Source organism: Melospiza georgiana, chromosome 1, assembly GCF_028018845.1.
Source record: "Melospiza georgiana isolate bMelGeo1 chromosome 1, bMelGeo1.pri, whole genome shotgun sequence".
NCBI classification, from domain to species: domain Eukaryota; kingdom Metazoa; phylum Chordata; class Aves; order Passeriformes; family Passerellidae; genus Melospiza; species Melospiza georgiana.
In genome coordinates this window covers 50,874,878-50,898,985 of record NC_080430.1, presented here as the reverse complement: position 1 = coordinate 50,898,985, position 24,108 = coordinate 50,874,878, and the positions used below count along the sequence as shown (strand labels likewise).

The following is a 24,108-nucleotide window of genomic DNA, read 5'->3' as shown; positions in this document are numbered from 1 at the left end:
GAAAAATATAAGATTTTGAGCAAAAAGGCTAAAGATGAATCTATAAACTATAGATTCAGCCAGAAAGTGTTGTACTAGGATCAATATATTCAAAAAATAATATATAAATTATAAGATTTAATCTTGTCTAGTAGCTTAGTGGTGGTGGTAGTTATTTTCATGGGGATAAGGATTTTGGTTGGGTGTAGACTAAACTACACAAAGGAGGAACTTTAGATGAGAAACAGACAAAGAGATGGTGATTTTATTTTCAGCATGTTGCAGGATAAATATCTTTTCATATTTAAATTATAATATCATCTACTATTTTGTTAAGAACCTTCTGTTGATGGTGGTAGTTATTTTCATGGGGATAAGGATTTTGGTTGGGTATAGACTAAACTACACAAAGGAGCAACTTAAGATAAGAAATAGACATAGAGAATGTGATTTTATTTTCAGCATGTTGCTGGATAAATCCCTTTTCATATTTAAATTATGGTATCATCTACTATTTTGTTAAGAACCTTCTGTTGGTCATAAGAAAAGCAGAGAGAAGAACCACAGTATCCAGATTCTTGCTGAAACATAAGAAATGGCACTTAAGACATGACAAATTCCTCCTCCCATCTTTTTTTCTGAGTATCAATCTATCTCTAAATGCATATACATATATACACATATGTGTGTGTATGTGTATATATGTATATATATCTATATGCGCACATATATATGCTGTTTCATTCTGTTCCAAGGTGAACAGATATTTTTTTAAGAAATATATTTGTGCAGAAGATTTTAAGAAGAGACACGACCCTGTTCATTCATACTTGCAAGCATATATATTAGATATTTTACCCTTTTAGTTCATCTTGGTAAAGCTGAAAATTATTTACCTAGGGTATAAATTTGTCAGACAGGTAAGTACAGGGACTCACTTGTTGATATTAGGTGGTATGAACCACTTTACATTTGTACGATGAGCCATAATGGAGTAAGAGCCCATCATAGGTCAGAGCCTTAGGCAGACTGTCAAGAGTAGGTCTGGAAAGGAACAAAGAAAAGTAGATTGTGTAAGACATGGTGAAGGCACTTCACAAGAGGGAATGCTCCCTTCTTGAGAAGAAGAATTCTCCTCTGTTTTATGGCCAAACTTTCCAAAAAGTCTTAAAGTATCAGTTTTCTTGTGTTTATTCTGACTGCTGTGCAATTCGGTTCTAATCAAGTCTAATTCTAAGAGAAGTAATTTCCACCTAAATATATTTTTTTTCATTTGAATTTTTACTTCAATCCTCTGAAAAAATAACTATTAGATTTTTAACATGTGATAACACATGAAGTTTTCTCAGAAAAAAATAGTTGCAGTATAAAACTGAAGGTTGTTTGGAGACTGTGGTAGGTGCGCCCACTCTGTCTTTTTCTGACTTCCCCCTTCTGCAAGAAGAGGAGAAGAATATAAGGACTGTGAAAACACTCATGCACTGAGATAATGACAGTTTAGTAGAATAGAAAAATCCACACACACAAGCAAAGCAAAAAGAGGAAATATTTCACTATTTTCCATCAGCAGGAAGATGTCCAGCCTAGGAAACTGGGCTCAATATGCCTAATGGTTACTTGGGAAGTCAAATGCCATGGCCACAGATGTCTACCCCTTCCATGTCCTTTCTCTAGGCTGTCATTGCTGAGCTTGATGTCATTTGTAATGGAATATCCCTCTGTTTGGGCCAGCTGTCTTGGCAAAACCCTTTGTTTACCCCCAACCCAATGACATTTGGGGGTGGTGAGTATGTGGAGACAGACTCAAGTGGTAACTTTGGCAGATTTCAAAGATTCAGGTACTTCTTTCTGACTGATTTTTCTTATTCTATTACTGATATTTACCCTGAACACATAATCAATGTAGTATTTAGTCAATGTAGTATGTAATCTAGTATTATGATGGACTTATCTATCATACCACTAGAGTGGAAAAACATAAGCGATGTAAATCAGAATAAATTTATAATGCATTTATTATTTTGCAATCTAGTAATATAGCCTGTTCTAATAATGAATGTCTTGTTTGTCAGTCATCTATTTTGAATGGGGTTATAAGTTAGAATTCTTTTCCCTGCTGTCAGAACATATTTGTATAACACTGCAGAGTACATGCTGGTTTGTGAATCTAGCAGCAGCAGAATACTCTGTGAACCTTAATGCAAATATTCCATCAAGATGTTTTTAATTATTTGAGAAGTCAATAAAATTAATAGAGAATTTAATAATGCTAAGAAATAAAATATTTTAGGCAAGAGTCATTTCCCTTGCATGTTGCAATTGTTCTGAAATATTATTATAGGGCCTCCAGTCTTTCTACGTTCATTTCTGAAAAGTACTCTGAGATAATAATCAGTATTATTTTGATACAAAATATTAAAATGCATAAATGGACACAAAGTTTAGCTTTTTAGAGGATAGAGAATACTAACTAGGAGTTAGAGAGGGACTCAAATCATCCTTTCACTGTATATTCCATGGTGGGTTTTGAAACAAGTAAAGATGTATTCAACAATTTGAGACAGTCAGGTTTGTCTCTGATTGTGGGAGGCCTCATTGTCTTGTATTTCTGATTCTAAGGCATATCCTAATGTACATACCCAATATCCATAGAAACAGTTTACACCTCTATGTACCCAGGTGAAATAAGAAACGGATGATGCAGCTATGTGTGAGAAAAGTGGGAAAGGATAATTACACCTCAGAGTCCTGAGGTGTGCCTGAAGTCTGGGCAAAATGCTGGAACACAAGATAATTTTCTGTCATTCTTTGGAGCTTTGCTGGCAGCCTGCTTCCCACTGTAAAACATTTGGGATGTGCCAACATCCTGTATATCAGCCTAACTGAGCTCCTGCCTACTAATATGGTATTTAGAATTGAACCAATGCCTCAAGGCATTCATGCAGTGCTGAAACTGCAATTGTGATTGGAATGGGCCAGGAAAAAATTCACCTGCTCTGAGAAATTTTGTAGATTCTGGCAAAACTTACAGCTGTCAGTGAATGGAAGTAAATGTGCCAAATTTTGGAAGTTTTAGCATAGTTCGCAACATGAATAATCATGGTTTTTTCTGCAGGACAAATGTTTTCTTCCTAGGAAAGTAACTTCCATGTAATATCTATGGAGAAGTTGTTCCAAGGCAATATTTATAGGATAGCAATAAATAGGATAACTGTTCTAGATAAAATCAAAGAGATGTGCAGAATAATGTCAGTGATTTTTCTGTTTCTATAAATATGCTACACCCAAGGTGAGCTGTCTCTGTTAAAAATCACATCAGACTGAAAAGGACATAATTTTCCTCTAAAACTTGAGGCAAGGTGATTGGAGGCATTTTGTCATTTATTGGAGGAGTTGATGAGATCATTGTCTTTAATAGAAATAATTATTTTAGACTAAGTTAAACTGTTTGTTGTGATTCTTGGAATTATTTACATCAGAGTACTTAGGGAGATGTCTAGAGATTCTTATTTTCTGAATCTTATAGATGGGAGTATCTCTTCCTAATTTTGAAAACCCTTCCAGCTGTCATTCTGGATCTTGCAGTACTACTAAAAAATCTGGTCTTCAAATTAGGAATAAAAAGATGTCTCTCCCCAGACCACTGCTAATTAGAACAACCTAGATCAAAATAATTTTTTTCCAGGCTTCAGAAGCCTTACATGTCAGATATTTTGAGAAGTCATTTTTATCTTTTGTATTGATGTTGTGTTTTAGATATTTTTCCATAATAAGCTACATGCCACCCATGAAGATAGAAATTATGCTCAGTAAAGCACATAATTTTCAGTTATGCAAGAAGCACTTTTGTTTCTCTAATCAGAACATGAGATGTGACATGAGTTAGAGCTGATTTACTAGCCCACATTTTATCAGAGTTAAAAATCAAAATAAAGTGTTCCATACGCAATTTCAAAATAAAAATAATTACATTGCCTTTTTTCTTTGTTTCTATGAAATCAGCTGGTATATTTGGTATAATAGTTTTGGATTTTACAGAGGGATGGGGGTTGCTTTCATTTTAAATAACTTTCCATTTTTTCGCCTTAAATTTTTATTGGTTTTTATCCAAAAATTGTGCTTCAGAACCAATTCTGTAATTTAAAAAATACTCAGCTTTAAAAATAAAAGCTCTCTTAGTAGGCAGGAATGCATAAATAACTTCTTGAAAGAATTATATAGGATTTATTAGCATGTTACCAAAGCATAAACTACTGAAAATCAAGCAAGACCGTGGTGCCAGTTGTTTGCCATCTTATTTTTTCTCATCCAACTGTTAGAAATTTCATCTAATTCATTAGCCATCTCTGTAAAAATGCTTGAAATAATATATAATCACCCATGGAAAATGTTTTTAGTTTTTATACTACTGGTAATAAAAATTCATGACAATGATGAAATTGTATTTTAGGCCATGTTCTAGAATCATTAGTATTATTATTTTGTGCATGAAATGAATCTGTTTCAGATAGAAGGAAGGCCACCTCTGAATGATGGAGAATAAAGAAGTATCATGAAACACTTTGTTTCCAGTTAGTCAAGGTGTACTAATGTCCCATTTCCCAGCTCATCATGATAATGTATAATCTGATATATTGAATGATTTAGCAATTCCAAATAACTCTATAAACTGATCTTACAAGAATACTGCATTTTGTTGATCCCAGTTAATTTCTATGCTTGTCATATTCAAAGTGTAAGGTACCTCTAAGTTCTAGACATTTCATAGCTTTGGACGTCAAAAGGAACCTCTAGATATGATTCTAATTCCTGCACAAGAATATTAACAATATTAACGAGGGTTCGAAATTGTTATTTGTGATATATTCAACAGCTTACAAAAAGAATCAGACTACTTAAATGGTTGCTTTCACTATTTAAAAATGGCAAAAAATAGGTTTATTTCAGTTTAAAATAAGAAATCCCTTATTTTTAATATTTAAGTATAGAAAGTAAAATAATGTTATCAGATGTGTCCTTTGAATCTTCTGGTTAGTATAGCAGAAATTCTGCTGGTTGTAGTAAATTAATTTTCAGTAATTTTGAGGTTAATATAAATTGCTTTCAGAGAAATTGCCTAGTGAGTCCTAAAAGTTGTGAGCACTACTAATCAATGGGATCTTAATTTATTTGCCACACCACCAGCCTATCAACTTTCCTGGTGCCTGGGAGGCAACTGGTAAGAAGGCAACCAGAAAAATGAATGGTAAATTCTGAAGGAAGCTTGGTTTGGCCAACAGCTTTCACATTTCTTTTTCATATTTGTAGAGTGTTGTGAGGAAATACAAGACTTATGACTTCAGTTTTTGCGAGTACATGCAGCTTGTTGAAGTATCTCTTTGAAGTGCCATTTTTGTATGACCTCACAAAAGTTAATTTTTAACTTTAAGGCACTTCACTGTGAAATGCCAACACATAAAAAGAGACATCCTTGTTAGTAAAATTGAGGAAAAAGAAGGGAAGGAAAAAGAAGGGACATGGCAGACACAGAGATGGAGAAGAGAAACAGCTCACTGGCAGGAATAAGAATCATTTACAGGAAATAAACCACATCCTTCTTGACAAAAGCCTGAGAAGATTGTGGGCATGGGTGGAAAAAGATGAGACGCTGACAAATGCATGAACATCACACATAACTAATTCAAGCAATAAATATTTCTGAGCCTCCCACCAGCCTTCTCCTCCTGCACTTCTTTGTAATTTCACTGACTTATCTCTGCAGTAAAAAAATCTAATTAGATTGCCAAGTGTAGCACATTAATTAACAGATAAACTAACAGTATTAAACAGCAATAGTCTAGAAGCTGACTCTGGTCTACCTAATTAGGCAGCTCTCTCAGCATGAAGTAGGAAAAGCAACTAACACAACAGTATAAGATAAAGGGCAAGAGAGCCCATTATGCTGGTAGGCAGTGAAGAAAAAAAAGAGACACAAGAAAAAAAATCCCTTATGCTTAGTGATCTATAACTGCTCCATGAGTTACACTGAGATTATGACTGATTTATATTCAGCATACTTGATAAGTTCTAATGTAATCTATTTTTCTTAGGAAAAGCATCTCAAAGAGTCGATGGCAGGGATCAAAATGTTGTCTTTGAGTTGTCTTAACTGAGATGAGAGAGTGTAATTATTTATTTAGGCATTGAGGTAAAATACTTTATCCTATTCACTTTGCGTAAAAATGAGCCAGGCTTGGTGGAGCAATAGGTGTCTTTTTATTCCAAAGTATTTCAACTTTCAAGTTGTGTATTTATTTTATATTGTTTTACTGTTTCACTTTCGTATTTTCTGCTTAAAGTTCAATGAAAAAGGATTGTGCACAAAACCTTTTCTGTACATGAAGGACATTCAATAGCTGAGAAGTTCCCATAAAGTTCAGTGAGATTTTTGCCATTAGTAGCTCAGGCAATGAGGAGCTAATGTTGTAAATATATTAACTCAAAAGCTGGATACCACACATCCCTTGAGCAAAAAACAGACTGCAGAACTGACCTGTACAGCATGCTCTGAAGATATGTGTCACATCTAGAAGAAGCAAAAAGATATGTTTTCCCTCACTGAGGTTAAAAAGTACATGGAAAATTCTGTCTTTGTTTTAAATTTAATTTACCTTGTGGTATGAACCAACTCTAAATCCGTTTGCCAAATCAGTGCATACAAAGCCTGTAAAAGAAAGAAAAGATAATTTGGACAATACTGGCTGAGGTAAGTGAGACAATACATTTGTTGTCTCTCTGTAAAGGAATACTTAAATATCAGTATTATTAAGCGATTTATTTCATCTGGTAAAAAAATGCAGAGCTGTTCCTTAAAAGATGATTGAATAAAACTTGCCCATAGGAGTTGGAGACTAAGAATTGTTGTTTACAGTGAGGTTATTTTACACTGAACTGAAAAAATTTGCCATAACTTGGATACTATGATAGGATATCAGCAGATGTTCTTGAAAGTACTGCTTTTGCTGAGTGATCTACTCAGAAATTCAAAGCAATACTGATTCTACTGAAGCTGAAATAGCTTTGGTAGTGATGAGATTTTCTTGTAATAATTCTTCTGTGTAGACAAGGTCATCTAAAGCAGTTTAAGCACCTTTAAATGAAAAGAGTGTACAGTCCATTTGATCTCCCCTTGGCTTTAATTACATCTGCCTGCACAGCAGTGCCCTAAAGGATCAAGGATCTTCAGAAGAGAACATTTCCAAGGACTCAATAACTTACTACCAGAAGGACCCATCCTTATTAAAATAAATTAGGGGAAAGGATATGGATTGAGGTTTTTTGATCGGTGTTGGTTTTGCTTGTTTTAACTCTTATTACATCTTTTTTAAAACTAAAATGCTGAAAATACATTTACTTTAATATAGTAGAAAATTCAGTGAAGAATTTTGTTGAGGGGAGTAGAAAAGGACTAAGAATTAAAAGTCAATAGGAACTGGGAGTCTAAGATCTTGTAAGTTTATAATTTTCAGTATAGCTAGAGATTTTTTCCCCAAAGGCCATTGGATAATGGAGAGATGCCCTACTGTTGTAACATAGAGGCCCAGGTATTTCTGTACAATGTCTTCTTCCTACTTTTTGAAGTAAATGGAAGATTGCACTGCACTGAAAGCATAATACTTTGAGGAAGATTTACTCCCCAGAACTGTCCCAACAGGAGCTTGGTGTCTGCAAGGCTGAGCAGAAAAAAAATTTGGTTGAGTTCCACATGGTGTGATATCTCAGGTTCAGCAGCAATAGAGTCATTTGTAAACTCTTCAATTAACTTAGACTGGCAGTGTGACAGTGGGTTTTTCTCTCTGCAAAATTCTTTCCTCATTATCATAAACATCTTGCAAAATCCTTAGAGCATCCTGAAAATAAGTTTTAAAAAAACCTGCATATATTTTACCTTTTACGTTTTGTTCTCCTGTCTTTATTGCTTGTTGCAAGTAAGCCTGACTTTTCACTGAAGCTCAGTTGTCTGGAGGAGGAAATATTGCTTTCATAAAAAAACAAGAGTAATGTCTGATTTCTCTGGGAGTTTACAGCCATTCACCAAAAAAATAAACAAAAATATCCATATTTCATTCCAAAATGAAAGCTATCAATATAAACAGTTTTATATCCTTATTTTCCCTCTTCCTTCACAAACTCAGGATTTCTTCCTGAGCTGTAGTTTGGGTGTCTTCTCTCCTTGAGATTTGATTTCTGACCAGATACATCTCTATAAAACACTAGGGACAATCTTCCTGTTATTTAATGCAGTGGCTCAAACGAGCACAAAAACACAGAAAGAACCACAATCCTGGCAAAGAACCCCACAGGCTTTAAAAAAGAAAAAAAAGAAGCAGTATTATACAGAGTATATCTGCTCGAAGGCACTGAGCTGGTGCTTTTCAACAAAGTTTAGAAATTACAAGACAGTGTTATTTTTAATCATTCTCCAAAGCCTGTTAATGTCCACCACTCTACTCAGTTTCAAGATATTAGGGATACAGAGCTGCTTACCTGAAGCAATAATGTTGGACCAGAATAATTCCATATTTAGCAAGATGCAAACACGGACACGTACATCTACACCTGGACAGCATTGCATGTGCAATTTTTATTGTTCATGAATACAATGTATACCATTTGTTGGCATTGTTTGAGTGTCTTTGCTTGTTTGATTTGAAAATGAAAATTAAAAGGCAGCTACAGATTGTATAAAAATGCCTTTAACTATTGCTCATCAGAGGAAGCAGCTTTTTGATTTTGTTAGGAAAACTAGTGTGAGTCATTTGTTACAAGAGCTTAATTTTTAATCAGTAAGGATTTTCCCCCTTATTTGTAATTATGTATATGTATCTCATCTTCACTTGCTACACATTAAATATTTTATACATTTCTTGTATTTACAACACTGCCTTGATGATGCTAAATTTTCAGTTAGCAATTCTTACATTTTGATTAAACCCCCCAGAAGTGAATGGGCTGTGATCTATACGTAAAAGTTAAAGGTTAAAAATAATTTCAGTACTTCTGCATAAGTTAAGGGTATGATTTTTTGAGCAAATTCTTATATTTAGTGGCTTGTGAACAGAAATTGGAATTTTTTAAAATTAAATTATCTTATTGCAGTCAAATAGGGAACAATTAGTTTATCCAAGACTAGGATTTCATGAGCAGAAAAAAAAAAAGAGTAGAGATAGTCTAGGTGGGTTTTTCTGGTTGTTTTTTTTTTTTTTTAATATGCATGAGTCCTCCATTGATTCATAAGACAACTCTTTGTAATGAATTTTATTTGTTATTAAAATATCTACTTGGATAACAGTAATTAGTCAGACGTTCTCAAATTGATGTAGAAGCATAGGAACCTGATTACAATTTTAAATATTTACATAAAATGGCTTATTTTTCTCCCATTGATTTCTGACAGAGTAGATTGTTCTTAATGCTTTTGAACATCAAAGGCATTTCTGTAAGTACTTATGTGCTGACCTCCTAACCACTATTTCAGAAAATGTTTTTGCCTCATTAAAGGTGAAAAGCAAAATGTATGTTTAGCTTTTCTTTCCTTAACAGAGAATTGATAGCACAGGACTTAGTCAGTTCTCTTTGTTAAATAGGTGGAAGTCTAATCCTTCACTGGTACTAGTGATGAGAAATATGGTTTTTGATTGAACATCTTTAGAAAGTCAGGAGTCTGGAAACTGACTCTGCTGGTTCAGCAATACTCTCACTAGGGAAAATGTTAGGACAAGAGGAACAGCACTGACTGCACTAAAAGCTCTTGCACGCACAAACTAAATATGAATTGTCAGGTTAATAACCTCTTCATGGATTTCTTCTACTGAGGAGTTATATTTTAAAATATACTGACAATAGTATCTGCATTTATATTGGCATTGATTTTTTTTTTTTTTTTTTGTTTTAGGATGCTGCCACATGAACAGAAAGAGTTCACAAAAGCTTATGTGTCCATTACTGATAACCTTACTTAGAATCCTTCTGTTATGATAAAGTCATCTCCTATATTTATAAAGTCTTTCTCCCATATACCTGTCACAATAACTTGTTAAACCCAAAAAGAAGCAATTTTCCTTTACAAAGCAAATCCATGTGTGGATAATCCAATATGTGCCTATCACATTACATATTAGGTCGTATTCCATTGTAGCAAGCCAAGACCACGTCTGCTACGTGCTTTAATTATTTTATTTGTTCCAAAAAGTGTTGTCTGGATAAAGGGTGAAAAATAACTTTCAAACACCAGATTAATCACAGCCAAATCTGTAGGGAAAATTTCTCTCGATGCCCTGTTCCAGCTAAAAGAAAGAGCACTTTAAAAAATGAGATGTGGCAGTTTTAAGCAATAAAATTTACTTATCCACATCTGAGTTTTAAGAAAGTATCTTCCCCTTTTACTCACATGGAGCATTCATTGCTTCATGATTGAATAGCAGCATCTTATGCAGCTGGAGTGAGTTGCCTGTACACACTTGCATGCATTTCCTACCTACTTGGAAATATCTTGAGTGTTATCTTCCCTTTTTTAGTTAAACATAATCAATTGTAGCCTAAGTAGGGGCTGTAAAATTTCATACCTTGTGTGAATATGTGTATTTGCTGTAGTGACAGTCACTAACGTACAGAGCTAGTTGAATTATTTTTAAGAATCAGATACAGGTTTTTGAAAATCACTGTTGAAAAATAATTTCATTAATTACACAGTCTCAAAAAATCTTGAGGACTGAAGGAAAATGTTTTTTCAAATAATTTGCAAACATATTTTGGGTGTCTCTAATAACAGATAAATGGCCTCAAAAAAGAAAAATGCTCCCATCTGAAAGAACAGCTATATGTATACTCTTACTCAGACTCCCTTTATTTTTGGAAAACCTTAGAATTTGACAGATTTTGGTAAAATTTCTTTTCTGGGAGATACAGTCTTATGATATTTTGAGCCTTCCAGACATTTCAAACTGATTGACCAAAAATGCAATTTCTTTTCGTTACTTAATCTGACTCTTCTATTAAGCAACAAGTTTGCCAGGAGCCTGTAAATATAGAAATAAACACTAGAAAATGTTGAAGAAATTAAGCAAAAGTCTTAGATTCTAGTATCAATATTCAATTTAGAGCTTGAAAACTTAAATGAAATTAACCCTTTAGCTCAGAAAAAATAAATCAGTCATCATGGATGAAGAATTTCAATTATAAGAGTAATGGACTTTGTGATTGTAAGTATTGAATCTGCTGCATGTTAATCTGTGTTAACTATATGTAAGCAGGTCCCTTATAGTCTTCCTGAAAAGAAACTCTCATCCTGCTGCATTTTTTTAGCTTTTAGTGATAGAGAATAATCAAAAGTTCAGGACACTGAATTGCTGGCACTGGCTGAGCAAGGAAACCTGAAATGCATGGTACAATTCCTAGGGGAGGAACAGCCAGTCACACAGCTGAGGTGCCATGAGCAAACTCCTGCTGGAGAGACTGCTATGGGAAGTGGAGAATTTAGAGGTCTTAAGCTCTGCTACACCAGAAACTCTTGAACTGTAAACCCTGCTAGAAGTTATAGATAGATCATGTATGGCTGTAGGGAGGGAGACACAATATATCACTGACCTTGTTAAGTGCAGTCTGAGAAACACAAGGAAAAACACTTGACAATAAAGCAAATCTTCTGTTTCCTTGTTCAGTTAAGGAAAAAAGGTGAAAACCCAATTAAATGAAACTCAGTTCTTCTGGCAGAATTAAATGTACAAATAAACTCTGAGCATGTGGGTTGTACTACGTGAAATCTATAGGTCCCTTTGAATCTTCATGATTTTGTGACTAGGCGCTCTTACCTGATGTACTTCTTGTCATGGTGAACATTTTTGCAACAAAAATTGTTTTTCCCTCTCAGGGAAGTAGCTCGCTTTATATGTGTGATATAATGCAAGTTAAGCATTTCATATTGCTGTACATTTAATCCTTCTGGGATTTTCTTTCCCAGGGGGTAAGCAATGTTGCAAGTGATGCTGATGTAGTGCCATCAATCCTTAAATTTTTGTTAATTTTTATTCAAAAACAGCATCCATTCACTTAATATTGGTAACTGTAAGCCCTTTTACAGTAGCACCTTAATCCAGTAGCACTGGAGGCTGTTTACATGTTAAATTATTAGACTTTCACTGAACCAAGGCAGAACCTAATGAATGTAGATCATCTGAAAATAAAGCTTTGACTTCTAATCTTGAGTATGAGTGGGGCTTTTAAATTGAACACACTAAAATAAACACAAAGGATAGTAAACACTGGATTCAGCCATCCGGAAGTTCATACTTAATCTGTGCGTGGCAGAGTTTGGGGCTCAAATTTTATGGCTTACAAGTTTGGAATCCAAACACTTGCTTACATCACAATATGCAAGACATCATTGAGTGAGGAATACACTATGCATGATCTTAATCAGATATATTGTATATTAGGCAGGAGAGGAAAAAATTTTTGACTGAATTACTTATTTTTAATTATTTGACCAGAATCAAGTTCCAGTGGTCTGCTTTTCCTATGTTGTGCTAAACACAAGATATTAATCTCTGATTAATTTGGAAATAAAACAGTGAAACTGAACTGTATAAATATGCAAAGTTGTTCTGCTATCATTTATGCTAATGAATTTTCCACTATTAACTCATAATTTTGAATTTAAATACATGAGCTAAAGGTAACAACTCACCTTCGTTTTTGTTTCCATAAAATGAATTTGTACACCAAGATGGAATTAGCAGCAGCAGCAGACTCACAGTTTCACTAAAGGACTAGACATCTGTTAGAAATGGGGTTTAGAGACACACATTTTTTGCCCTTAGGCAATAGTGAGGTTACTCACTATGATAAATGTGAGCGTTCCATGGTCAGGCCTGTCTCAGTCTTGCACTCTGTGCTTTTTGCAGTCAACTGTAGAAGTTTGAATGACAATTATGAGATTTTTACTGTATCAGACTTATCTGAGCACAGGAGCTTGAAACAGTCCATGCTTCACACTCCTTAATCATTGTCTGTGCAGCTCACTTTGAGAGTTCAATTTAAATACAAGATCCATAGTTGGAAGAAGTAAAGAATATATGTTTGAGAGTGATTTTGTGAATAAAGTATATGGAACATGACTGAGAAAGAAGAATTTGGTCTTGAGTAATGGGTGTTCGGATAGCATCCAGATATTAAAAGACATGGAAAGATTGTATACCAGGAGATGATTGAATTGGGTGGCATCAGCTCAAAAAGAGAACTTCTAAAGCAGTATTTTGTGGGCCAACTGTGTGTCTTTCTGTTTTCATGTAGCTGTAAACATTAAAACCAAAGCTCTAGCTAGTCATCCATTTCCTTAATGTTTCAACAGATTGTCTTGTCCATTTTGTAGATAATTTATTCGCTGAGTAAACTGAGTGTGAATGTTGTAAGACATGGTACGAATTTTTTCTTTGCTGTAGTTCTTTTATTAAGTAATGAGTAAGTTCACCAGTGTAATAAAGATTGAGACCTGTTTTGGCCATTTACTGTGTGAGAGTCAGAGCTGTCTTCTTTTATTGACCTGGAGCTCTTGTGATTTACCTTTTTAATAAACAGTGAAAACATTAGTAGAGGCTAGCTGTTTTCAAGTAAATTAAGTACTGTACCTAGGTTTAGAGTTTAATGATATACTTTAATGTTCCCATTGAGATCCAATGTCAAATGGTGGGTTTCAAAATGAAGAACAGAATGAAACATATTTACTATTGCAAGGAATGCTTCTGGCTTGTAAACCAGCATGATAAGATACAAAAAAGCAGACTTTCTTCAGAATATTTGAATTATACGTTTATTTTTACCAGATTTATTTTAAAGTACCCTAGCTAAAGAATAGTAGATCATAGAAAATATTTTGTTGCATATAGTTCATAGTTGAAAGGTGCCTGAATTTTACTTTTCACAGTCGTAAATTAACCATATAAAGGTATACATATGAAAACTTTTCAAAGTGTAAAAACTCACGTACAGCTATCAAATAAGTGTTTTTATTGATGCTGAATCTCTTTTCTTCCTTAGGAATAGACTACTTTAAATAGACTGTTTCTCTTAGCATCCATTTTAATCGTCCTTCTGGAGTCATAAAGCAGAATAGATTGTGAAAAGAATAGTTCTTGTCTGAGATGAAGATTATCTTGGGTTACAGTCTTAGTTCTCTATGGCACTGGTAGTCGTCCTCTATAGGAGACTACTATGTACTGTTCAGTATGATTTATTTTGCAAACTGTGGTTAGAATGCGTAAGCTTAAAACTGAATTGCAATGCATACTATGAATATGTTCATTTTCTCATTTATCCGTCATGTAGTCAAAATGTAGCATATATAAAAATGTTCCCATTTACCTTTAAAATTAATTATATTTTTGAAATTAATTATATTTTTGAAATTTGAAGAACTAATGAAAGAAAATTTTCTTGAAAATCTTCAACCAAAAAAATCATTAACTGTACATTAAGTTCTTGAAATATCATCCTATTTAAACACACCCTTAAGAAAATAATTTTGTAGTGTATTCTGAAGCCTCATCTAAGTTCATAAAATTTTCAAATGCTTTAATGTTTTCTCCTGTGTATATAACACAGTAACTAATTCAAGTTAGTTGAAACTGCACAGAACTTCACTTGTCACAAAATTATTGTCTCAAGGAACAATTAGCTTGTATAAAAATTTAGTTTAATATTGTCAGAAAGAACCCAATTTTCCTACTTAAAAAAAAAAAAAAAGCAGGAGGACATACATATACATAGAATTGGGGACACAGGAAAACTTTAGCCATGGTCATTATATTAATATCTTTAAATATATTCTGTATTCTTTTGGTTTTCTTTCTTCTTTAATTTTGCTTCTTCTTTTTCATTTTACTTGTTGCATTTGTTTCTTATTAGATAGAAAATTATTACAAAGCCACATGTTTATAAACATTTTCACAGGAGTTAGAAAAATTAATTGTAAATACCACCACTATAGTAACTACAATTTTTTTAGTAGGAATATTATATTAGGATAAAAATAGGGGAAAATGTTTGTGCTTTGAAATTCAGGAAAAAAATTAAAGTACCAAGTGTTTTTTATATATCTTAAGTGGATATAGCACTCAGAACTTGGCAAAGAATTCCCACTACCTTTAGGAAATATTTCCTCACAGATTTATTTGGAGAGTTTCTGGCAGGCATATAAAAAGTAAGAGTAAAGTTTGTGTCATTTACCCCAGCATTGAGTTAAAAATACACCTTGACAAAACTCTTACTACTTTCATACTGCATTGCCATGTACACTGTATGTAATGTAAAGAAAAGAGAGGAAAAAATTCCACACCTCCTTGCAAAGGTATTTTTTCTCTTTCAAACATTGACATCACTTGACAGATAACAACAGGATTCAGGCTCAGTGCATTGGAAACTAAGCAGGCAAGAGAAGCGTAAGATTGATTTTCTTTCACCATGTGCTTCCAGAATATGAATAAGTACACATTATTGTAAATGCAACATACATCTGTATCTGTATTAGTCTTTTGCTCCTTTGTGGCAGGTGCCTTGACTTTTGAAAAAGGGAGCTGAGGCAGTGTCAATTTGGCTGCAGCAGACTTGAGGCCAGAGCTGCCTGTGTCCTTACAGCTGGGCTGAAGTGCCTGAAGGCAGTGCTCGAACACAGAACCTTTGGCTCTCTGCCTCTCTGTAAGAAAACATAAAAGAGGAGGTAATCTTTTGACTGCTGTGCTGGGCCTTTTGACTGCTGTGCTGGGCCATGGCTTTTTTTTGGGTTTTTTTGGTTTTTTTGGGGTTTTTTTGGGTTTGTTTTTTTTTTCTTTTGGTGAAATGATGTGTAGCAGTGCATCTGTAACGCGAGCTCAGCGAACTTAATTCTGTTGAGGCTCAAGCTGCAAAGACCCCAGTGGCAAATTCAGCACGCTATCATGTTGACAGCATATGGAACTCCTGAAAAAGCAGATTAGGATTTTCTGAAGAAATTTCTGTATATGTAATTTTTTTGTGAATATTAACAAAATGAGGCTTTATTCTTGGTATAATTTGAGCCTTATCCCTTGATTTGTTAGAAGAAATATTTTTTTTTGCCATTAAACTATATAAACAATACACAGTTTATGTGCTTATATTTCCCATAATGATATTTTAGAACCCGTGACTAATAGCTACAAATGAATCTACAGATGTGGAATAGTTTGGGCCAGGCAAAGATGCTTTGATCTATCTCTGATATTTTTAGATGGTAGATGCTCAGTGTATGGCTATTACCATCTATTACTATACTACTGGCACATCAGATGTAGGGTTCAAACTATAGGGTAAGAAAAGAATGCTAAAAGTGAGGATCTTTTCCCTAAAGCTCATTTAGTCTAAACAGACAATTTAAACAGATGGAAAAAATGGATGAGAGATAACAGAGTGGGAAAATTTCACTGAAGGTCGCTGTCAGTCAGTGGTACAGAACTTTTATATCTTTAATCTCACTGTTATATTCTGTACAGGCTTTGAAGAGTCAATCATTCAGAGATCAGTAGCAATTTAAAAATATGTGTACATGTTAAATTTGTAATTTAGGAGGAGAAACATATTGCCATGGTTTTTGTTCACGGTATGGTAAACATTTTTCTGGAAAACACTTTGCTGTTCTGCTTTGTTTTGATCGCTGTAATTTTACTGTGTCACAAAGCAGGGATTATTTAGGAACTCCAGGCAGTACTTTGATCAAAGCAGCCAAGTAGTTGTGAAGAAGTGTCTCATGACTCTTTGTGAATGAACACTTCTTCATTCTTAAATGCTGGCATTGAAGATAGTTATATTTCTTTCACAAGAAATGGAGTAAATAGAGAAGTTCTGAAGCTTGAGTCTGATTTGGGGGCTCTTTCTTTCTAATTAGTTGATAAATTGAAGGATTTGATGCCCTGGTCAAATTTTGCCAAATCCTGCATGTAGCCAAAAGTACAGGACAAAAGCATAGGTAGGAAGACCTGTGGCTGGGGATTTAGCTTCCTTGGAGATTTGGGAATAGGGTCACATTTGTCACCCAATATCCTGTTAATCTTTGCAAGGCTTTCTGTGCTATTTTTAGAGGAAAATTGATGATGCATTAACTAATGAAAGGACTTTAATGTGGTCTCAAGCATTTACTGTGATAAGGCCTAACACATCTATCAAGCCAAAGGAAAGTGGTGTAATATTTTTACTGTTTTAACACTGTTTTCCCATCTAACTCTATAATAGGAAATCCAGTAGGGCAGAAATCAAATTGCAAGTAATCAGATTTGTACTTCCTATTTCCATGTAATTTAAAAAAAATTATCAGGTTTTCTTTCCCCCTTCTTTCTTCATTTTCTTCTTCTTTCTTCTCTTTCTCTCTCTTTTTTAAACTTTATCTTTTCTTATGAAGGTTTTCCCTGTTGCATTAGTAGCCTCTGACAACAGTCACAGACTGCAGGTATACGTACTTCATGTGATGGTTTAGGTCTTTTTCCTACTAATGCTGATAGATGAGTGGCTAAGGAGGAGAAAAATTATATATTTACATTGCAATTATAGGAATTATATGGTTTACTGTCTGAGCAGCATTCTGCACTATGGTAATTATCATGATATTAAATATCTGAGTGCCATCAGAGAAAGAACACAAGTCATTACTACAGTCTACATATGATAACTCTTAAACATAATTGCTGTGTAATGTTCAGGTGATTGAATTATCATTCAGACCCATGCTGACAGTTCAGCCATGCCTAAAAAAAAATCTGTTTAATCAAAGATTACTGCAGCTTCTTTTTTTGATTGAATTATTTTCAAAACATGGAAATTCAGGGACAGATTCTGGAAAAGATGCCCTTTTACTCAGCTTTGTTAAAGTGTGTAATATAAATTTTCTTCAAAGAATGAGTACACCTATGGAACTGTAACAATGATGTAGGAACAGAAGGGATACTTGCCTTGTCATGGACATCTTGTGAATCCACAAAACTGCTATGCACTGACCAGCTAGGGGTCAGATCCCTGACTATTAAGCCAACTTTTTCAGATGTTACAAAGTGGTACCTGCTGGCCTTAGTGGAAAACTGATATACCCCATACAGAAGTTTCTGTAACCATCAGAAAGTAAATTTAAGAAATTTTATGAAAGACAGTCTCAGACATTGCATGTGGAATCATCTTTTTATGATGTATATTTGACATGAAGGTTACTTAAGGTGCAATATCCATCAATTTTCTTTCATATTATTCAACACTTGCGCCAGGCAGTTGTATGTAGATTCAAAAGAGCAGGATATCTGCAGCAAATTTACTTTACATAAAGGTAAGATTTTTGTGATAAAAGGGTGACTTTCATACGCATTTTTTTTTCTATAAACAGAGCTCATGTTTTTCTAAAAGTTGCTTTTGTTTTTTTTTTTTCCATAAACTACACACAAAAATCTCAAGAATTAATTTCTCAGATCTCTTGACAGCTTGCAAGGCAAACAAAACCACCTGGTTCATATAATCTTTGTTACATTGTTTTTTTTTAACAATTTACTTTGTTTCTTAAAAAAAGTAATAATTCCAGAAGTAATGGATTTACTCGAGCCATGATAACCCCACTTCTGAAATTCAATTTGTTGCTTCTGAATGCTTCTTCATCTATGCCCAAGTAAATACGTCCTCTTTCATGCTGGTAACTTCTAAATGGATTTATTACACAACAAATACAACATGCCATATTGATATTTAACTTAGAGCTGACTCCCATGGTTGAAATTTGTCATTTGGAAGAACCAGATCAGGCTGAGAATTCTAGTTGCTTAATGCATATTTATTATTGAAATTTGCAATTTAAGAGGTGTTTTATAAAGAAAAGTCATATTTCTAATATATATTGCTGAATTCTGACAAAAATGAGATGTATGGTGACAATTATGGGATATCACAGTCATTTGTAAGGCTCGTATTTTATGTACCGAAAAAAATTCTGCACAATTTAGTTGGCATAAACAATAAGGGGATCACAGTTTATGAATTCTTCAGAAGTCTTTGCAGATTTAGGAAGACTTGGCCATGTAAATTCAAATTGAAATATATGCAGTTAGGCATAGTGTTTTAATGGAGTTTTGAAAAAGGCTTCTGTGTTAATTACACAACAGAAATGTGTTTGTCGCTGTGTTTTTGAGAGAGGGTGGAAGTTTTAAATTAATTCCCATAATAATAACAAAAACAAGTTAGTAGTTTTAAAAAGTTGCAAGGAGTCACTGAAGAGCAGACCACAGAAGAAGGCAAAAAATCAGATGTGGTTGAAGAATAGATGATAAAATGCCATCCCTCTTTACATTCAGAGCATGAATGAATATGGTCTGTCAATCAGGAGTATAAATGCTTTTGAAAAACAGGAAGAATTTTACTTAACAACTACTCAAATTGTTAGTTGTCAACAGTGAGGATGAAATGTTCGTACAAATAGTTGCTAAGACACTGGTGGTTGGACTATTATCAACTTACAAAGGGGATTTTTTAAAAATGTGTAAATTTTTAGAGATAAATATCTGTTTGAAATCTTTGACAGAACTTCCCTTAAGTGACGAGATTCAATATTCAGCATAAATGCATCTGTTGAATGGAATCCAGTTCTGCAGCTATTTTTACTGGGATCTAGCATGCAGAAAATTGTGGAAAATTTGTGTTCATTCCTTAAAGTAGAGATTGCATCATGAAAATAAGACAAAATAAAATTTTGAAGTGTTATTTTGCAATATATATATATATGTGAATATTGGATTGACCTTAAATGTTTGCATCCCTCAGTTTCCACATATTTTGAACAAAACCAAACATGAAAAAAATTGCTTCAAATGACAGAGGTTTTTTTTTTCTTTTCAAAATTAGTTGAGGTCATAACTTACTTGCCATTTCATTAAATATACAAGGCTTATGTCTTTTTTATATAAAGTCTAAAACTACCAGGCAGTTACTCTGGGCTCATGTTTTATTGTTTACAGTCCTTGCAGATACCTATAGTGAATTTTAAAGACCTATTAAATGATTTATTAATGACCAGTCAGATGTTTACTTTTCATTTTGATCTATAATTAGGTAAATGTACATGGCAGCAACTCTATTTGAGAGAAACTGAAAGTCATTGAGTACAGTTGTAGCATTTTTTCTCCCAAATCTGATTTGTTTCTAGTTTTACTTTATGTGGATTAAATTTATATTCTGCCTGCTTCTTACTTTTTACAGCAATAAATTGTGGACAAAAGAAAATGTATTCACAGTGTATTCACATTTGCACAGTTTTTTATTCTGTTAAGGTACAATCTGCATATGGCATGTCTGTTTTTCCAGTGGCCATAGAAATGCATAACTGCTCATCAATGATTTAATTTTTTTTTTTTTTCCTTTAGGGGCTGATGTTATCAATTTTGATGGCCATGTAGTGTTACCATACAGATTCAGGAACAAGAAAATGAAAACACTGAAAGATGTCATCTCTCTGAAATTTAAGACCTCTGAAAGCGAAGGTGTAATCTTCCATGGAGAAGGACAGCAGGGAGATTATATCACCTTGGAACTGAAGAAAGCCAAACTTGTTCTAAATTTAAATTTAGGTATGTTTTGATTGTTCAGTTTTTTGGTAGTTTTTTATCTCTCTCACAGAAATTTTAGGTCTCTTTCCCACAGTAATTTGGTAAGCTGCATCATTTAATCAAATGATTTGTTTAAAATGTTAATTCCCTTCTGTATGTTGGGGGAGTGTGCACATGTGTTTAGTTCCGTCCTGTCCCTTTTGCTCTGTGTGAGCTACTCTGAAAAGAAGATCATACAGGAAAGCAAGATCAGCAATATATTGTCATTACTGCAAACAAAAAAGAAAAAAAATAGCTTTCCAGAATTATATTTGGTCTCAGCTGCGGCTTTGTGTGAGGGAAGGACACTGTTGTCACTTCTGAAGGAATAAAGGTCACACTTAGGAACCTTGAAGAAAAAAAATAATATCAGTCTACTAAGCTACAGGCCACATGAAGTTGGAGTTCAGCAGCTTTCCTAGAGTCTGAGAAGGAGGGCTAGGAAAGGAAAAGAAATAGATTGTTTAATCAGGCAATCTTATGATGAAATCCTGTACACATTACTGTAGTTCCAGTCCTCCCAGTAGAGGACTACAGGCTCATAAGTGACTGGATTTATAGAGTACATTTATTATGAAAAAGACCCATACTTATCTGGTTTGAGGTATTTTTCCATTCAAACAAAAGAGCCTTAAAAAAAGATTTCATGCAATTTTCCTTAGTTCTCTTATAGACACATGAAGAGTAAATTGTTCCATTTGTTATTTACATTGAATAATACTTATTTCCACTAGCATTTTCTACTTTTCTTTTTCTAACAATCAACATGAACAGATGATGAGATAACTAAAGCAGTTACCTATTTTTAAGAATTTTAATTGCAGTAGTAACCCTTTCATTTACTGTTCCTCTATAATCTTCAGCACAAACTATCTTTATAAGCTACTATAATTTCCATATATGAGTTTGGTGAGGATGCTCTTAAATCATTAGGCTGATAAATGGGACTGGGCCCTGTGACACACACTCAATAAACAGATGTAATGCTTTATGGTGTTATTATTCCTCTTCCTGAGAGTATTGTCTTGGTATCAGACACAGTAGAAAAGCATGCTCATCTTGCCTGGTGAGATCCAGTGACTTAGTTTCAAACACCAGGGACTGGGAATGGATGGGGAGACAGAAGTGGATTTAGGTTTCACTTTGCACTGTGTTTGAGTTTGCATTGAAGAAACTGAGGCTCAATGACATGCATGCAATTCTATTTTATTTTTTAACCAACAGGACTATTGGCCTTCAGCATAAGGGCAGGGTGGTCATTTTTAGGGAATTAATGTCTTAAGCCATGGAAATGGGATTTGCCAGAATGTGTTTTCAGCACACACAAACTTTAATGTCTCAGTTGCAGGCATTCTTAAGGTTGAGAAATTCTCAGCCTCAGAAATGCTTAAAGTCCTCATGTATTCAGAACAAGGAAGATTGCATTGAGTTATTGAGCAGTGCAGCAATTTTTTACACTTACTGCTGAATTAGTCATTTGCTGCTTCAGTTGGGATCCATGCTATCAACCTTTGCTGGCTTAGCTATGTCAGTCAGATGGCAATGAGATGTGATCTCTGACTAGCACAGCTACACTGGCAAAACCCCCAGGATAACACAGCAGAGAATTGCAAAACTGTACTCTTGCTAGTAGTTTGACTTCCAGAATAAGAAGATTGCTTTAGGATAACATAGCAAAATAAGCTGTATTAACAGAAGATGTTTTTTGCTGTTGTTAGCACAGTCTGCACTGAGCCTTTTCCCCTCTGCTTGCTGGTATAATGATACCGGTAAAGGCCACAAAGCATAGAACTCAAGAGTGAGATTTTGGCTGTTTTTGCCAAAATCTCTCATTAGACTCCATGTCCTTCCCAACATTCATAAATCAGTACAGTTCCAATGCAGCTCAGGATCTGGCCCAGAGGTGACAGCTTTTCTTTTCTGTGGAGTCGGAGCAAAAGCAGAAAACCCTTGATGAAAACATCTTTACAACTGGAAATTGGTATTGCTTCTCAGGTTAATTTACAAATAACTGCTGCTATGAATTTATACATATATTTAGACAATTCAGTGATCAGATGCTTGCTGTTTTGTATTGGTGGCAGCAGCTCTCCACTGGGCAGATCCCAACTTCATAGCACACTGACTTCTTCCAGTTAATTGCACGTCTGGTATGACTCAGGTGAAACATCGACAAAGAAAGAGGAAAATGTTTGCCTAATTGTATGAGGTGAGAAATGCTATTGTTTCTGTCCTCAGGCAGCAACCAGCTTGGCTCTATTTTTGGCCACACATCTGTGACAACAGGCAGCCTCTTGGATGATCACCACTGGCACTCCATCATCATAGAGCGCCACGGGAGGAACATCAATCTCACCCTCGACAGACACATGCAGCACTTCAGAACAAATGGAGAATTTGATTATCTGGACCTGGACTATGAGGTAGACAGTGAAACTTCTTTCTTCTCATTCAAAGTGCTTTTATAAAGTTCAATAAGAAAGCTAACATAATTTGTTTTCTTAATTTTTCATACATTTGTTTTGTTTACTTATTCCTTTATATTTCCTGAAACTTTGTTTCCAACAGGGTTCTCTTTTAATTGTAAATTATGTTTCTCTTAATTAGCCTACCAAGTCCCATCTGGTGTAACAATCATCTCAGCCCTTTGTTTTAAAGTGGGAGATGTGAGATGTGTGTTATTCAGCAAGATAGGCATACATGATATTAAAAATCTCTAAAAGCAGCTGCTCTAAGCAGGAAGTATATTTTAAAAAGTATAGTGCAATCTGTTGTTTCACTCAGGTGAATTTTGCTCTTGAATCAGAAAGCCTTAATCTGAGGAGTTAGTGTTTATTTTTAGCAAAGGAAGCAGGTTAGAACCTTTTTATTAATACACATCTTGATCTGCCCTGTCTTAGGTAGGTAGATACTTCCTTGTATTTTCACAAATATGGCATCAGTAACTTCATTTGTGAAAGAAGCAATGAGGAGTTAGGAAAGTTGTAAGAAAACTTGTTTAATCAATCAGGTTAATGCAGACAAGTGCTGGTAGTAATTAAATGTGGATTTATTGTTTGATTACACTACAGCTTCAGCTATTACGAACTTGTTGAGCTCCTTTAATCTGTACATGGAGTTCAACACATTAGTTATTGCAATCTTTGTATAATATCTTCTTACACTCTTTACTGTTTCTGATGAGAATTAATTTGGTTGACTGCACCAGATATGTAATTTCCAGCCTTACAACTTTTTAAGATGTAAGAGTCAATATAAATGATGTAATGGAAAAAATTTGAATTAACTTGTGGTTTTTTTTATTTTTACCAACTGTGTTTTTTAATTTTTCCAACTTGTGGGGTTTTTTATTTTCACTTTTGACCAAGAATATATGAAATGTTTGAAAAAAGTAATTATAAATGTTTCTGTGTCAAATATTTGATTATATTCCGAAAAATGTTTGTGGATACATTATTTACTGTAACTCTAATAA

General features: G+C 34.2%; 1 protein-coding gene across 1 annotated transcript in view; it reads left to right on the top strand.

Moving 5' to 3' along the window:
- The window catches only part of CNTNAP2 (contactin associated protein 2), a 1,020,353-nt gene that overhangs the window by 462,412 nt on the left and 533,833 nt on the right, over positions 1 to 24,108 (top strand). Inside the window, exons 5-6 of the mRNA XM_058040331.1 lie at positions 20,412 to 20,615; positions 22,872 to 23,056. Of these exons, the coding sequence (XP_057896314.1) occupies positions 20,412 to 20,615; positions 22,872 to 23,056 (389 nt within the window). The remainder of the gene's footprint in view (positions 1 to 20,411; positions 20,616 to 22,871; positions 23,057 to 24,108) is intronic.